This window comes from Lepisma saccharinum, chromosome 21, assembly GCF_977018435.1.
Source record: "Lepisma saccharinum chromosome 21, izLepSacc3.1, whole genome shotgun sequence".
Classification (NCBI taxonomy): Eukaryota; Metazoa; Arthropoda; class Insecta; order Zygentoma; family Lepismatidae; genus Lepisma; species Lepisma saccharinum.
The window spans coordinates 30586620-30604171 of NC_139249.1; the positions used below are offsets into that span (position 1 = coordinate 30586620).

At 34.8% G+C, this 17552-nt stretch overlaps 1 protein-coding gene across 9 annotated transcripts in view; it reads right to left on the bottom strand.

Moving 5' to 3' along the window:
• Nucleotides 1-17552, bottom strand: part of l(1)G0196 (inositol hexakisphosphate and diphosphoinositol-pentakisphosphate kinase) — a 198247-nt gene that overhangs the window by 19805 nt on the left and 160890 nt on the right. For 8 of the 9 annotated variants that reach the window (XM_083143232.1, XM_083143227.1, XM_083143231.1 and 5 more), the window contains 2 exons: nucleotides 15921-16105; nucleotides 7071-7112 (listed from right to left, as the gene is read on the bottom strand). In XM_083143232.1, coding sequence (XP_082999358.1) covers nucleotides 7071-7112; nucleotides 15921-16105 — 227 coding nt within the window. The remainder of the gene's footprint in view (nucleotides 1-7070; nucleotides 7113-15920; nucleotides 16106-17552) is intronic. The other variant, XM_083143230.1, reaches the window with a different exon arrangement.

Consider the following 17552-nt stretch of genomic DNA (forward strand, 5'->3'; position numbering starts at 1 on the left):
CTTGAAACCTAATATTGGTAGAGTGCAGATCAAATATAAAATGTCAAACTCTCAAGAACAAACCTAAAAATGGCTGTGATGAATCTCACTACAGAGACAGAAACGCAAGTACAAATCCATTTAACAAAAACAAGAAATATGAATGTTGCTTTACATTTATACAAACAACAACATTGCAAAATTGTCCACTTAATTGCAACTACTTGCAGGAATATGATAGGTAAAGAAAAATGCAGTAATTTCTCTTTGATAGATGGTTGAAATCTTGAATAACTTAAAACTGTGTGGGAAGTTTCTTTTTCATGTGGATATTACAATGCACGCCTTAACCTTGAAAATGAATACTGTAAGCAGCACCAGGAATTTTTTATGGTAAGATCAGGTCATTGATAAAAAAAATGATTTATGGCAGTAGTAATACACTAAATAATTTATTTTAAACAACAATAATAAAAATAATGGTAATAATATAATATTGTTGGAAAGATTCTTCTAGCTGATTTACCAGATAAATGCTAGCACAACTGCCTTCCTTTATTTTTTTCAATCTCGAAACATTAATACACTGAAATATATAATAATTCTGAATTTTGTCCCATACCTGCCTGTATCAAGGGAATTTTTTTGAAAATTTGGGAGAACTTTTAGTCACATAAAAATCTTACTTTCTGAATCTGGAAAACCCTCTTATTAATAAACCTTTCATTCTTTCGATTAGGAGGCAGAATACGATTGATTGATTGCTTTTGTGTTTTAAGTCCACTTTGTGCACATTAAGGCCAATCAGGACTGGACCTACAGTTTAAAGTGGAATCGAACCACTACGAGCATCCACCGGGTAGGTGGCAGAATATGAAAAATCAAATTCTGACCTGATTTCTACACTTTGCGTTCAATTTTGTCTTCATTTATTTGCAGATATTCTAATAAATTGAAATTTATTTCCTTCATCCGCTATTATAAAAATATGCTTTTCAGTTTTGCAATGCATATCTGTATTCCGCATCCATAACAATCAGTTTCTTAATGCAAATTCTTAAGGCTGGAACCTTCAGCAACACGATGAACTCAGCATGTTTGGCAACTGTGATGGCCAATATTCCCTTTGGTTCACATACATTATTACTGAGATCAGGGATGGAGGAGATATGGAACTAAGTAATTTTCTACGAGCAAATTTTACCAAGTACGTTGGAAAAATGATGTTACAGTAAAGGGGAGAAGATTTATGTTTACAATTATGAATTATTTGAAATTACAAGGAAATACAACCCAATTCAAAATATATAGTAACAGTAAAATATATGCATTAAAATTAAGAAGTAGAAAAGGTAACACATACTAAAATATAAACTTGCATATGCAAGTGAAATTTAATGCATAGAAGCATGATGATTGCAAATGAACTTGACTTTTGTTTACAAAAGCGAGCAAAAGTACAAATATAAAGTTTACTGTTGTAATATTCTCACACACACATTGAAATGTATTATTGTGTTGCAATCTCAGCCATAGTGGAGGTGATGCGATCAGCACAACTCTCCAGGTGTTTTCACCTCCCCTCCCCAAGGATTGCCCCATGTAGACATTCATCAAGGGCTGGGTGGGCCTCAGAGCTGCTTTATACAGTTACATTGCCCGAAAACTTCCCACCCTGCTTGGCAGTTAGGGCATCTTACTGGACAACAGTGGTCCTAATACTCTATGCTTGTAACAAGAAATACTAAAATAAGGCATAATCAGGTAGACTGTAAGTAATGTCCTTTATGTTGTATAGTGATTAAATTCACCATTTACATTGTGACAAGCATACTATAGCAAATATTTACAAGTAGACTAGCAATAATGATACCAAAGCATAAAAATTACAAAATTATCCACAAACTTTGGTAATTATGATTTTATACCCTACTTTCTCTATTTTCAAATGTAGAAGGAACTAAATTAGGCTTTTGATTGATTTGGTTTATTTTCTCCCACTTTTGGCTAATCACAAAGATGATGAAGGATCACTCACAAATAACACCCATGCACAGGCTGGGATTTGAACCTGGTACCCCTGGCATCGCAACACATTATGCTAACCGCTTCACCACGGAAGTTGACTATTCAAACGTTTACACTATCTTATCCTTTGAAACCAGTAGTTAAACAGAGTTCTGTTTCCAGAATGATACATGCAGTATGATGATGCATTTATAATATTTTTTAGAAGACAAAGTAACCGTACTGTATTTTGCTCACTTTGAAAACAAATATGCCTCCCAATTGCTATGAAGTATGCAGACACTTTACATGAGAATATTCGGTGATATCTAGCTGGCCACAATATTAAATTCTGGAAATAAGTATCTATGAATAACAGCTTTCTTGTTATTTTTATATTTCTTGTCAATTTTATCTCAAATGCACATATGGTGAACAAAAATTGCTTTCACATGTGTAATGAATGATGGTTGGACGATATTCTGTACACGCAAAATTACAGGTTTGTCCAGGTCAATTTACGAAGCTTTGATAAAATATGGTGAAAACTTAAAACATCAGAAGATATTAGTGACACGCAAGTATCATAACACAAGTTTTTAACATCAAGATTCTTCATGAAGATCTGTATTATTGTGGTCTAGTATTAACATAAGATTAATAAAAGTCAAGTACTTCCAGGCAGTATTTTCTTCTCTCCTTACTTCATCTTCCAGTCATCAACATGATGATCTTGCTCATGATTTTCTTTTTTAAAATATTAAAGATAAAACATGGTAAGAACTGGTTAAAACTTAACATCCTAACAATCGTCATTCACATGCTGCTTCCTGCTGTTTGTCTCAAAGTTCTCATAAAGTCTTCAACCATTTTGTGAAGTTCCTCAAGGTCAGGATCAAAATTACCAGAAAAATAAATAAGAAAATACTGTACGTAAGCACTTGACTTAATTTATCTTACTAATTCAATGTTTAACTTGATATAGATGTTGTAATGCTCAGCAATAAACAAACATTATTTTAAGTGTGAAATAACTTTTCACAAGGACTAGGCGAAGTCTAAACGCAAGATTTCAACCACTGACTGTTACCTCAAAATTTGGAGAGTTTGAAATGGAAAAGGAGAAAGATAACAAGACTAACATTTCATAGTAGCGAGATGCGACTCCTGGAGTAAGATTGAAAATGACAGATGTTTACTTACAGCATTATACTTGGCATGATCAATAGTTGTAGTGATTTTATACAATATTACAAATTTCCACACCGTCACTGGAACTTTTTTAAGCTTTAATTTTAAATGTTATAAATTTGTTCTTGGTTTCTTATAGGGCTGAGCCAATACCACTTTTAACCGATACTCTCACTGATTCCAACTGATGCCGATATCGGTACTTGAAAATTGTAATAATTAAAATTTGTTTAAAATATCGATACCTTTTGGTGTATAAATAATCTGCAATTACATGCACTAAATTACTAATAAATTTGCTTTAGAATATTGAAAATAGAAGACAGTTTTTCTTTCATAATTTGTGCAAAATAAAAAGTTTTTTTGAATTTTGCATGATTTCCAAGATAATTAGACTCTGGGAAAATGTCGTGAGGCAGACCCCGTGAGAGACCAATATGCCGGAAAAGTATCAGCTGGTATTGGTAGATGAATTCCAACCAATACTTTCTGACACCGATACCACTGGTATCAGCCGATACCGATACATTGGCATTGGTATCAGCTCAGCCCTAGTTTCTTATCTTCATGTTGAAAATAATAATATGTTACAAAATGTTGCTTGGAATGTTGTGAAATTGAATTGTAATTCTTCTACACAAAAATGTATATTAATGAACAAATATTTGTTAATTTAGTAACAATATTCCATAATTAACTAGCTTAGGCAGTAAACAAACAGTAAAAAGTTGCAAATCGGATTTGAAAATATTACATGCACATGCATTCATTCATATTTTATTGTACACGTGTGTGCTGTGCTGTGGCATGTGTGTGTTTTTGTTTCTCTCTTGAAATGGGATCAGGTTGCTCATGTGTCAATAGCAATATTAACCAATAGCTCATGGTGGATACAGCACATGCTGAAAATGTTCACACCACACTTCCAATAATTCTTGAAGCTTTCCTGGTGGCGAATGATGAAGAGGTTTTCTTGGGATATCAGCCAGGTGATTTCCAGATAGGCTTCCAAGCTTTTGAGAGCCAATGTAACTCACTCTCATCTTCAGGAACTCTGTATAGGTGAAGATGAGAGTTACATTAACTCTTGATGGTCAGAAGCCTATCTGGAAATCACGTGACTGATATCCCAAGAAAACCTCTTCATCACACTTTCAATGTTCAGTATGGCATGCAGTTAACATTTACAGCTGGAAAATAGGAGCTTCATCTGCGATTACGAAAATAATGATAGTTAACTAAAATATCAAATGGCAGTGTGGTCTGAAGAGGAAGAATGGAATGAAAAACTTCCATTTTTAAAATATATATTACAAACAATGCATATTATAAACTAGAAAAATTTGTAATGTACGTGATGATATCTGTAAGTAAGAACTACAACTGCAAGCAAGCCATGATTACAAGATTTCATAAAAATCACAAGTAATATCATGCCATATCAACATACCAGAAAACACCAAAAGTTCACCAAGATGTAATGTACCTAACTGCACTGTGCCCTTGAAATATTTTCCTGTATCTTTCATCTAAAACCCTGGTGACATTTCGTGAAATTCTCAATCATATCTTCAGATGAAATGAAGAAAGTAAGAGGAACATGCTATGTTGGATGATCATTCTGTTATTGCCATGTCTTGTTTTTCAAGTGTATGGACACTGAGGTATGAATAGTATTCTTTAACGGTTGGCTATCATGCAAACAAACATTTCCATATTCACTGCTGCTAAAGATTTTTTTCGTTTGCTTAAAATCCAAATTTGCTGGACATTTTGTTTACTCAACTTTTAAAATTTTCCTTTATTATATTAACACCATGTCCTGTACCATGGCCATGCAGTATAAGATGTCAGGCTGTGGGTTCCGGCAACGGGAGGCGCACAGGTTCAATTTTCCTGGGGGCAAACATAACACCTTTACTCCTGAGATTTCGGGCTGTGTATGGGACCAGTGGTCATCCACCATCGTGAGGAAATTGGGAAGCTACAAATGAGTAACATAACCTAGTCACAGAAACCTGCAACAACGACTGGGGTTCATCGTGCTGACCACACGTCACCCCATAATTCCCCAACTCCACTGAAGCCGCTGGCAAGATTTGCTTTAAGAAGCTCTTTTCCAGATCTTCACCGTTACGCCTTTTTATGACGTGATTAGCTTATTAATTTATGACGCTCGAGGTGCTGGGTTCAGCGTGATACAAATTGGTTGGATGATCTCCCACACCTTGGCAGGTGGAAGTGAGGCCAGCAGTCGGTAGATAGATCCTGGCCCTCACAGGCTATTGTGCCACAGGTAATTTCCTTAATATATATATATTAAATGGCCATAAAACATTAATACTCCAACATGCTATTTGTGCATGGGCTGAGCTCTTGTCTTAAACATAAGTGATACTAAAAACTCAAAGATACAAAACAACTGAATAACGTTGGTGAACACATGGTATTCCCTAATAAAAAAATATCTCCTTGAAATATGTTATTTGCTACAAGATCTGGATACTTCACAGCAATAAGAAAGTATTTTCAGTTAAGAAAATAATAGTAATAGAAACTTTAAAAGCAAACACTTAAAAGAACAAAGACAAAAAAACACAATGCAAATGATACACCGTGTACAGCCATCGTCACGGCATCATAGGTCAGATGAGTGATGTATTCTAACTACAAGGAAACTTCAAAAAACAACAATAAGATTGATAAATATGCTCATGAACACTAGTAAAATGTAAGCAAGCAATTAATGCAAGCTACTGTTATTTCAAATGTAAATGTACTTTGCAATTTATGTTTAATTATCACTATGATCTACAACTGTTAGCATAAAATTAATTACCAAGCATGTCATACAAATGTTAATATTACGAATATTGAAATGAGAATGATCCTGCTATAACTTTTAATTGTGTACATGTCTCTCTAAAATTTTATTAACGGAACAGATTTTATACTTTGTGAAGCAATTAGAAACACAAATCATTTATTGAATTCACATTAATACACATAAAAATAAATCAAAACATTGTTTAAAAAATGTATGAAGTGCTACCATGAAGAGTGTTATATTTTATTCAATTATTCCTTACAATAATTTCTGTAACCATTTATTTCTGATAAGGTGGCATCTTTCCAATTTTCATTTTTTTTAATCGTATTTGAACTGGATAAAGATTCCTACCTATTGTAGCTCTGAAGATGCAACTACACCAAAACATTTTAACCGACACAATCATCCTATTATCACTCCGAAACAAATATTGTTGCAGATTACCAACAGAAATATACATGCTCACATTAGATCAAAAAGACAATTTTAAAAAAAGAAGATAATTTCACTTTTCCTTCAGTAAAATTACACAATATCCCAAAATTCCTACCGAACAAACCAAATACTTTATGAACATGTATGAAGCTTTCCTGGCGATGAATGAAGAAGGGACTTTCTCAAGATATTCACCAGGTGTGTTCTGAAATGGCTTCCGAGTTTCCTAAGACCTAATTTCCTTCTCGTCTTCATGGATAAAGAAGGACCAAAGGCAAACTGCCAAAGGTGAGAGTGACATGAACTTTTGCAATACTCGGAAATCTTTCTAGAACTAGCTTGGTTACTATACAAAGAAAATCTCTTCAATTTGAACAACTGTGGGGAAAGAAACAAAAATGTACATGTAAGATCACATGAAAAACACCACTCAAAAAAACTGAACAATTTTAGCTATTTTGGTGGCACAACTTCATAGTACAGCTCAAAGTTTGTTATTTATCTGTTGATAAAAATCGAGTATAATTCATATTTTTTGTCAATATTTTCTGTCCAAGTTACACCACCACCCTACATATAAACTATCTGGATTAATGATATTAACCACATGCCCTGCCAAGAAACATACCTTCTTTGTTAACAGCTTCCAAACTTTGGTAGTGTAGCTCACCTACATCACACAAAGACAGAAACATACATTATGGTTAAATCACTTGCAATTCTACGGATGAAAATATTAATACTTTCCTACAATTAAAAGGGTGGAGGTACGTTTTATCACGAACATGCTATTATAAAAACAATGAAAACTAGTCATGCTTTCACTTACATTTATGTTACATCTTGTATAAATTATTTTGTTATCTGCTGGAATTATCTATTTTGTAACATGTCGTTCATGACAGAGAGGGCAAGGGGGAGGGGGGAGGGCATGTGAGGTGGTGTGAGAGAGAAATATTTTTGAAACTGAAAATAAAATTCTCATACTTTAGTGGTGTCATGAGGAGTAACCCACAATTTCAAATAGTCAAAAGGACTTGAGTAATATCCCATTTTATACCAAACCTCAGTGGCACAAGAGTCATCATATCAAGTCCCATGAACCTGGTTTCCGAGTTTGTGGTCCGCTACCATTGCTTTCAAGCGGTTCCTCAAATGTCCTCGCAGTGCTGGGTCAAAGCTGAAATTTTGGAGCTGTCACTTAGGGTCACACTAAAACCATGAGCACGAATCATTTGGCTGTGGGTGTTCATCTCATTTTATAAAACCTTCAAATTCATATAAATTTTTGTAGCCAAAAATATTTTGATGCCGGGAATCACTCTCAAGAGAACAACCAAAAGACACATTCACAGCATAACTATATGGTAGAAGGGATGAAGCACTAGAAGCCAACTAACTCTCTAGCCTTCTTAAACCCGAAGGTTCATGGCTGCAGCAACACAGGCCTTCCATCTGTCCCTATCTTGAGCAAGATCTATATACTCTTTTCCATCTCTACCGATTTCCTTTAGGTCCATCTCAACGTTGTCCCTCCATCTTCGTCTTGACCTTCCTATAGGTTTTTTTAGCGGAAGTTGTGTGTATACATTGTACTTATGAATAAGAAAGCTAAAGAAACAAGAAGAAAATTGAAATTTATAAAAAAAATGGTGTTCTGCACACCCCTACACACCACAATAGACCTAGAAGCCAAGAAGAACTTAATCTTTAGCAGACAGGCAGGAACAGGCCTTGCTGGTGGGAGTAACTCCTCTCCGGATGGCTGGGATATCTTCCCAGCACCACACGACAGCAATTAACACATCATTACTTGAAAACTACACATGATATTTCAGTTCTGTCTTTTTTCTTCATTTGCACATATGAAATTATGACATACTGGAATTACAAAACAATATATCCATTGTTACTATTATTAACAAGTGGAGTTTGAAAAAGTCCTTTGTTTCCCATCGCATTATGGGATAGATCTTATAAAATGGGTTGTAATTAATCAACCACAGATTTTTGCCGATATATTTCACTCTTACATGAAATAAAGAGAAGAAAAGAACTTTTGAACAATGTGCGACAATTACGGGGAAAGGGGTAATGTCTTTTGCAATGCTTCCTCCAAATTTGGTCCAACCAGCATCAATAGGGGGCTGATGCTAGAAGTGAAATTCCAGAATTTTTCTTCCGGAAGTTGGCAACAGTGCTGCTCTTATACACATACACTGCTGTTATTTTTTCCCCAAGAAGTATCAGCCTATTTTCAATGAAACATACTTTGCTACATATTACATTTTTTTAATTCACTTTGGTCTATTGTGGTGTGCGTAGTGGTGTGCAGAACACCAATTTTCTTTTATAAATTTCAATTTTCTTTTTGTTTCTTTAGCTTTCATTATTCATAAGTACAATGTATACACACAACTTCCGCTAAAAACCCTGTTATTCCGAAGAAAACAACAACAACAACAAAAAAAAAAACGAGACATTTCAGCTCTTTACCACAATTAGTTCTTGATCTATGATTGTCTTTTGTACTTTGTGAGAAGTTAAAAGTGCATGATTGAATAGACCCATCTGAAGAGGCTAGATATTTGTGTGAGGTGCCATCTGCTAAATGTTAGAGCATTTGTATTTTTTATCTGATTTTATGCCACTTTTTGCTAATCACAATGATGATGATAAATGCCAATTATATGAAATAGGAACACACACAGTAACGCCGAAGCTGGGATTCGAATTCCAAAACTTCAGTGATGAGATGATGCATGAGTGTATTCTTATGCTAGTAATGGAAATATTTTGTCCCACACCATGGATGTGCGATCTAAGGCATCAGGCTTTGGGCTCCGGCTACGGGAGTCTCCTGGGGGAAGCTAACAACTTTTCTCCTGTGATTTCAACCTGTGCATGGGACCGGTGGCCACTTACCATCATGTGGAGTTATGAATCAGTAGCGTAACCCGGTCACGGAAACCTACAACAACAACTGTTTGTTCGTCATGCTGACCACACATCACCCCGTAACGGGTTGGATGATCTCCCACCTCAGCAAGTGGGAGTGAGGCCAGCAGTTGGTACGTAGGCCCTGGCCCTCATGGGCTGTTCTCCCACGGGTCATAATGGAAATATTTTCAACAGTCATTTCTTTAAAGGATGTTTACTTTATTGTCAGTTTCTTGTGTTATGTTCTTGCAGACACACGAGTTCAATTATCAGGGTGGGTGGGGGTGGGTATCAATTTTCATGCATTAGTAATACATGCAGAAAATGAAGATAATTTTATAACAAATTGATTTATGGAGACCATAAAAGTAAATTCTATAATGGAGGAAATATAAGATAATGGTCAACTATGCACATATAAAGTAAACCAATACAGAAAATTAGGGGTTGAAGTGTATAAAAAGATTCTAACATGAATGCCCTTCAATTTTGTTTTTGGGAAGACATTACAAAATATGACAATGCTACACTACACAAGAGGAAGACAGCAATGCAAACTATGAATATCATCATCTCATACTCAGTTCTACCATACAGAAATCACTGTAGTGGGGAAAAGTTTCATGACATTTGTATACTGTCAAAGATACAAATTGTATAGTGTGAAATCAAAATATTTAAGCTTTTTTTTCCTTCGAGTACCATTATTAAAACAATTTGTGAAGTGGGGAAAGTTTCATGCTGAGAAATGAATTCCAACACCAAAATTAACTACAATAAATTTTGAACAACATCTGTAATATATGTGGAGTGAACAGTGCCTTTAGACAGAAGGAACTGGCACCACTGTTGATGGCAACATGGCCGAGAGTGAACGGTCCTGTAACGAAGATTGTTGCTTGTAATTTTTTGAGTTCTTGTTCTTGTTATACTTCGTGTTGAACAATAAAGTACGTTGTTCAGTTAACGTTAGTCTTTATAATAATAGTAAGACGACGAGACATGGCGCAGTCGTGTGGAAACGTTGCGAATCGAAAAAAACAAAAAACACGGGTTTCATACAGACGGAAGAAACAGGTGAGTACAGTGGCTACATGTGATTATGGTTCACAGTCATGGAATCGGCTAAGGTTCCCAAGGAATTGCAGCTTTTGGGTAATCTGAGTGAAAACTGGAGTCACTTTCAACAAAACTTTGAAATATATATGAAAGCAGCAGGACATACCACGAAATCTAGTGACATAAAAGTTGCCATATTTCTTAATGTAATAGGTGAGGAAGCTGTTGACTTGCTGAGTACTTTTAATTTGTCGGAAGAATCTAAGAGTAATTATGAACACGTTTTGCTGGCATATGAAAATTATGCAAATCCGAGAAAAAATACTGTGGTGGAAAGGTATGTTTTCAACTCTCGTGTGCAAAGTGAAGGAGATTGATTCAATAATTTTGTAACTGATCTTAAAAAAACTGGTAAAGTTATGTAAATTTGGTGACTTCCAAGCCCTAATTATTCCATTTATGGTAGGCAAATTGAAATTCATACAGATCATAAGCCATTAGTATCTATAATGCAGAAGTATGTAGCAAATGTTATGTCAAATAGGTTACAAAGAATGAAGGTAAGATTATTAAAGTATAATCTGAATGTAGTGTATATTCCTGGTGCAAATATGCACATTGCAGACTTGTTCCCTAGATCTTTCATAAATGACAAAGTACAGAGTGATCCATTCTTAACAGAAGTTGTCCACAGCTTAACTAAACATTTGCAAATAAGTGGGTCACGAAAACAAGAATTTTGTGAACACACCAAAAATGATCCAGTTCTTTGTAAAATAATGGAGTACCATAGAAATGGTTGGCCAGTGGAAAAGAAACATGTGCCAGATGATGTAAAATTGTACTATAAATTACGTAGTGATATTCATGTAGAAAGTGGATTAGTATTTTTAGGAAATAAAGTAATTGTACCATTAAACTTAAGAGAAAAGGTTCTAAAATTACTGCATGAAGGTCATTTTGGCATTACTAAAACTAAACTGAAAGCAAGAAAAGTGGTATATTGGCCAGGGTTAGCAACAGATATTGAAACTCTAGTCCTAAAATGTAGTGTGTGTGAAGAGTATCAGAGGTTAAATTGTAAGGAACCTCTAATCTCACATACTATTTCACAATTGCCATTTGAAAAGATAGGTGTAGATATTTTTGAGTATGGAGGTAAATCTTATCTAGTAGTTATGGATTATTACTCTAAATGGTTGGAATTTATGTCGCTAAAATATAAAACAGCTACAGAAGTAGTAACTGAACTGAAGTCTGTATTTGTAACTCCTGGAATCTCACAAATTGTAATTAGTGATAATATGCCATTTGGATCACTTGAATGTAAAAAATTTGCAAAGCAATGGGATTTTACTTTTGTAACCAGCAGTCCCAGGTATCCGCAATCAAATGGACTTGCCGAAAAGGCTGTAGGAATTGCTAAATCATTGTTTAAAAAAATGTAATGAAGATAACAGTGATGTGTTGTTAGCTCTTCTAGAGTACAGAAATTCTCCAGTATCAGGTTTGGATATAACTCCAGCTCAGATGTTGACGAGTCGAAGAGAAAGAACTAGATTACCTATTCATAGAGAATTATCAAATCCTGAAGTACGGTTGAATGTAAAACAGGCACTAAAAGAAAATCAGGATAAATCTAGGAAATATTATAATAAGTCAGCTCATGAAAGACCTAAGTTTAAGCCTGGTGAAAACGGTTTAATTCAGATGATAAGGTATGGGTACCAGGTCAAATAATTGTAAGTCATGATTCTCCAAGGTCATACATGGTTAGAGATGAAAACAACCAATTGCTTAGAAGAAATAAGGTACATTTAAGAAAGTCTAACAAAGTTACAAATTTTAAATGTATATTAGAGGATTCTAATGTCAAAACATCTGTAGAATGTCCTAAATATGAACCTTGTAATGTGAGAACATCTGTAGAATCTCCAAACTCTGTAATAAGTGAAACTGAGACTGAAATAAATAACAGTAAAAATATGTATGTAAGTAGATCTGGTCAAACTGTCAAACTTCTGTTTCATAATTTGTAATATAAGGGAATTATTGTAAAAGGGGAAGATGTAATATATGTGGAGTGAACAGTGCCTTCAGACAGAAGGAACTGGTACCACTGTTGATGGCAACATGGTTGAGAGTGAACGGTCCTGTAACAAAGATCGTTGCTTGTAACTTCTTGAGTTCTTGTTCTTGTTATACTTCGTGTTGTACAATAAAATACGTTGTTAAGTTAACGTTAGTCTTTATAATAATAGTAAGACGACGAGACATCTATTAAATAATAATTGTCTGCTATAGTGTCACCTGAGGCAATCATACCATTTTAAAACTTAAAGACTGAAATGATTGAGTAACAAGTTGAATTTGAAGTCTGTGTTAATTGCAATTCTTGTAATAACGGTAATAGCAATGACATCTCATACAGAGATGGATCAATAAATAGCAATGTACTGATCTGACATGAAAAGAATTCATTCAACTCGCTATTTAATGAGTTGACTGCAATGGGCTCCCCCTTCCCCCCCAAAAAAAGCCAGGACATGTTAAGTGTACATTTGTATTCATAAGTTAATGTAAATGTATTTGTGGGACAATAAAATGTCATAAATAAGTGGATGAGATCAGAGGGGGGGGGGGTTACTGAGTGCCTAGGGTTAACCCCTTAGTAACCATCACAATCTATACTCCTCCCTCCAATCCCAGCCACATATTTCAGACATTTTCCACAACCATGCAATGAACAGTTGAACACTGTTGAAAGCCTCTTGATATCACATCATCTGGCTACACTGAAGCACATGCCATCTTTTTGAATAATTGAAAATTCAGCCTGGCCACCAGATATAAAACACTTTCATCTAGTGTGGTAAGCGTTTACAGTCTCCTTCCATTAATAAATATACGTATATGTTTTCTTCTTCTGTGAACATGCGGCCAGGCCGCGAAATATCAATGTTTCTTACTTGTGTTTGGTAAGTGTTTACTGTCTCCTACTTCACTTATTTTTGTTTATCCATCCTTCCGGCTCCTTTCCTCATTCTATTTCTGTGTACATTTACATGTATGTATATATGTGTGTGTATTCCTCCACACAATACTGGTGCAAAATTAAATGTTTGAGTTAACTCTTGGCATCCTTTAAGAGGACCTTTTTTGTTATTAATTTCTTGTTGTATAAAATGATTTTGAAATTTGAATTTGTTATTTCTTTAGCTAAATACGGGACAAATGGGCATCCCGAGAACACTTTTTCGGGATACCAGGACATTTCTTTAAAAAGGGGGACAATCCCATATATACGGGATGTCTGGCAACCCTAGTTTCATGTTAAACAAAAAAAGATTTATGATTGTAATTTATAAAATGTGAAGAAATTCAAAATCAAATGAGTAAAACAAGTATCTTTGATAAAACAATTTTTACCCCATTCCTACAGAATGCCATTGTACCCAATCAGTAGACATAATATGCTACATATTGCAAGCACACGGAAGACCTTGGATAGAGAACAAATTTCATTCCTTACTAAAAATATTGGCAAATAAGTTTTTCCCAAGTTAACCCAATACAATAGATTCTTTGAACAATGCTATTGATGTATATACTATTCTTGAGGTTCTGTGTGGTTGGTTAGGCTTCCTACCATGCAACTATATTGCTTGGTTATGACAATTAATGCAAACATATTACGTGTGGATAACTAACACATTCTTATAAAGGCTTACCTGCCATTTGCTAAAAGTTTACATCTGTATTGCTTTCTTTCTCCCAACTGTAAAGAGCATTAACCTGTCCAAAGAATTATTTAAACACTGTTACTTGTATTCATAGTTTGTCTATGCTAGAGAAAAAATACTGGTGACTCGGTGCACTGTGCTTCAATAAGCGTAACCAAATTTGCAATCCAGCTTCTTCAGATTTTGTTTCCTTCATTTTGTCTTATTCCAGGCTATTATTGCCTTATTGAGGCAAGGTTGAGGAACTACTGCCAACAATCCACAAAGGCAATGGTACATTCTCACATGTTATCTGATTTACTTTGTTATGGGACTTCTGTTTTTATTTTACCTGCATGTCTGCATTTATGTTTTATTTTTACTTTATCAAATTAATAATATATAAAAAAAATAATTGTTGTGGTAAACTGGGTCAAATTTTCAGAGTACACCACTGATAAAGTTAAAGGTATTTGAGATAAAATTAAGGTTGGGCCAATACCATTTTGACCCAATACTCTTACAGATTTCATTTATTTTGTAACAATATTGTGTGAAAAATCTGTATGTTATTCATAAGAGGTATCTTATTAATCTGATATAATTATTGAATATTTTCGAGCAAAACTATGGTAAACTGATGCTTAAAATTGGGAACGAAAATTCACCCACTACGGTGGAACCCTGCTTTTAAGTTTTTCCAACTTGATCCCCTGAAAATGTTCAAATAATTTGTTACAATTTTCAAGCATCGGTGGAAAATGGTAAGAGTATTCGCATCAGTATAAGTATCGGCTTGGCCCTAGTGGCGAAGGGTCATTAAAAACACCCATGGCCAGTCCAAGTCTCACCAGGAAGTTTGGTGGTACGTTCAAAAGAATGCATATGGCCACTGAGCCTGCATGAATCTGTATTGCGTGGTTGCCCTCTTAAAGTATAGAAAATGCCATTTTTCAAGGGGTCATAGCACCAGAATGAGGCCTCTATGGCAACACGTTACCAAGAGAAGTTGTTAATCTTCATGTCCTCTACAAGCTGTGAAAGTTTTTCAGCGATACAGTATACGTGTATATGCTAATTTTATCACATTCTTTTTTTAATTTTCTTTCCACATCTCACAAACTTTTCCACAATTTTCTAGTCATGGGTCAATTTCCCAGTTTTCTAGGTTTTATAAGCCAATGGAAGTCAAAATCAAAGTAACCATAGACTAATTCTCGTGTCTCCTTAATGTGTGCATATTCATGAACATCTGACCATGTAAATGTTGCCATAACTCTGGATAGTTCTCATCACCTTGCCCTTCTGCTATTAAATGACCACATAAAACTTGTTCCATTTTCACTCAAGACACTATGCTAACTGTTAGTATTACTGAGACAACTGCATGAAAGAAACTTACAACATTTAGCAAAAATTCATAAACCAATTCTTTATGTAAATAATTTCAAAAATAGCCACAGAACTACCATAACATTTTTCACCCTTTTAATATATATCGATGAAAAGATACTAAAATATATATATTTTCAAAAAAACTGCGTTAGATGAGGATATGATTTTTGAAGAAGGAATGCAAAGAAAGAAAAACCTTCACAGCACACCAAACATCAAATTCTACTTGAACATTACCACTCTCCATGCATAAGAATGAGAAGGTACGTGGAAAGCTTTCTGTAGTGTTGTTAATGGATAAAACACACCGATTCATTCAGATTGAAAGCAATATCTCAATCAACCCCCTTAGCAGTAGGTACCTTTCTCACGGGAACTTTCATCTCTATGATGGTCGAAACTTCGAGAGCGAGGTTCTGGATCGGGACTGACAGGTCTCCCACTATATGAGAGACTTCGCTGTGACTGCGGTGGCGTATCGTCCAGCATGGTGCTTACCAAATCTACATCAGTTCTGCATGAACTGGAAGACTGTTTAGGCGAGTTCCTAGAAGTAAATTTTACAGTTGTTACTTATGAATCTAAGCGTCTAAATCAATATTCATAAATCAGCTTATGCACGCTAAGAACAGAGTCAATTTCTTTCAAATCATTTCCCATCACTAAAAATATTGTTCATTAGACTTTACATCAATATACATTTAAACAAAATAAAATGAAAGGAAAATATACATACTAACAAGAAAAGAACATGAACAAACATAAGTCTCATCTAGTGAACCAGCCAGAAGTCAAGAGCAACAACCATTGGTTAATCAGCCATACTGTACATATTTTTTGTGCTAAATCTGTTGTAGAACACAGAATGTCAATCAAGAGCATTTTGTGAATGGTGGTGGGAGAAAGTCACCAAAATCGATAGGCAAAGAAGTGTATTTTAACTTTTTGCTGTGAATTTGAAGTAATAACTGGCTACATATTTTGTGCGATCAGCCTCCTACTGTCATTTTTGACATTTGGTTTGTACAATCAAAATTGAAACAGTTATTAGATATAGCATATGGGACACTAATAAGTTGATAAGCTTTTGAAATTACAATTTCTTTATTTTAAGTAACTTTTCTGCCATGTCATGCTATTTGCAACAATTCTGATGAACAATAATTACACGTAGATGAAACTGATCCATACAGCACAAATCTCCACGAGATATCCACAATGTCCTGATCAGATACATGGATATGTCCATTAGATATCAGTATATGTCCACATATTATCTAAAAATTGACATCAATGTGTCGATATCCTTGGAAAGATTCACGATGTCTATTCATTCAGTTTTATGTTAAAACTTGTGCTCTGTGAGACAGTCAAAACATCACACAAATGTATAGCGTTGTGCACAGTCCTACTGTTGGATCCAGTGAGTTATGCACACGCACAAACACTAAGTGAAAGTTCCTTTAGATTTAGTGTTTGTGTGTGCGTCTCGCTTGCAATGCCAATTTGCATTGAGCTAGTTGTGGTGCTTACACGTGACAGTAAAGAATAAGCTCAAATCGGTAACCCTCTGCTCACCATGAATATGTATGAGAATATGAGAATGTAAACGTGTTTAAGAGAGGAATACGTGTTATAAACACATGTGTGCACAGAATTATTGAAGTGCATAAATATAGTCCACGAATGTTCTTTTCATAATAAAAATATGTGTAAAAATGTCCATATAATGTTCAAAGAAAGTCTAATAGGTTAGGCTCTGTTCTACTCCAGAATATAAACTTTTCTTATTCACAATGAAACAAAAAAACCCAAATGATGGATATTACTTTAATAAATACCAGTACTTTAATATGAATATCCAAGAGACATCCATTAGATGTCCCTTGTACATTTATGTACTGTATGGTGATGAAGGGACACTGAACACTCCCGTGAGTTCAATGCCTAGATGAGTCACAACTTTTAAGTGTCCACTGCTTGTTAACAAATAA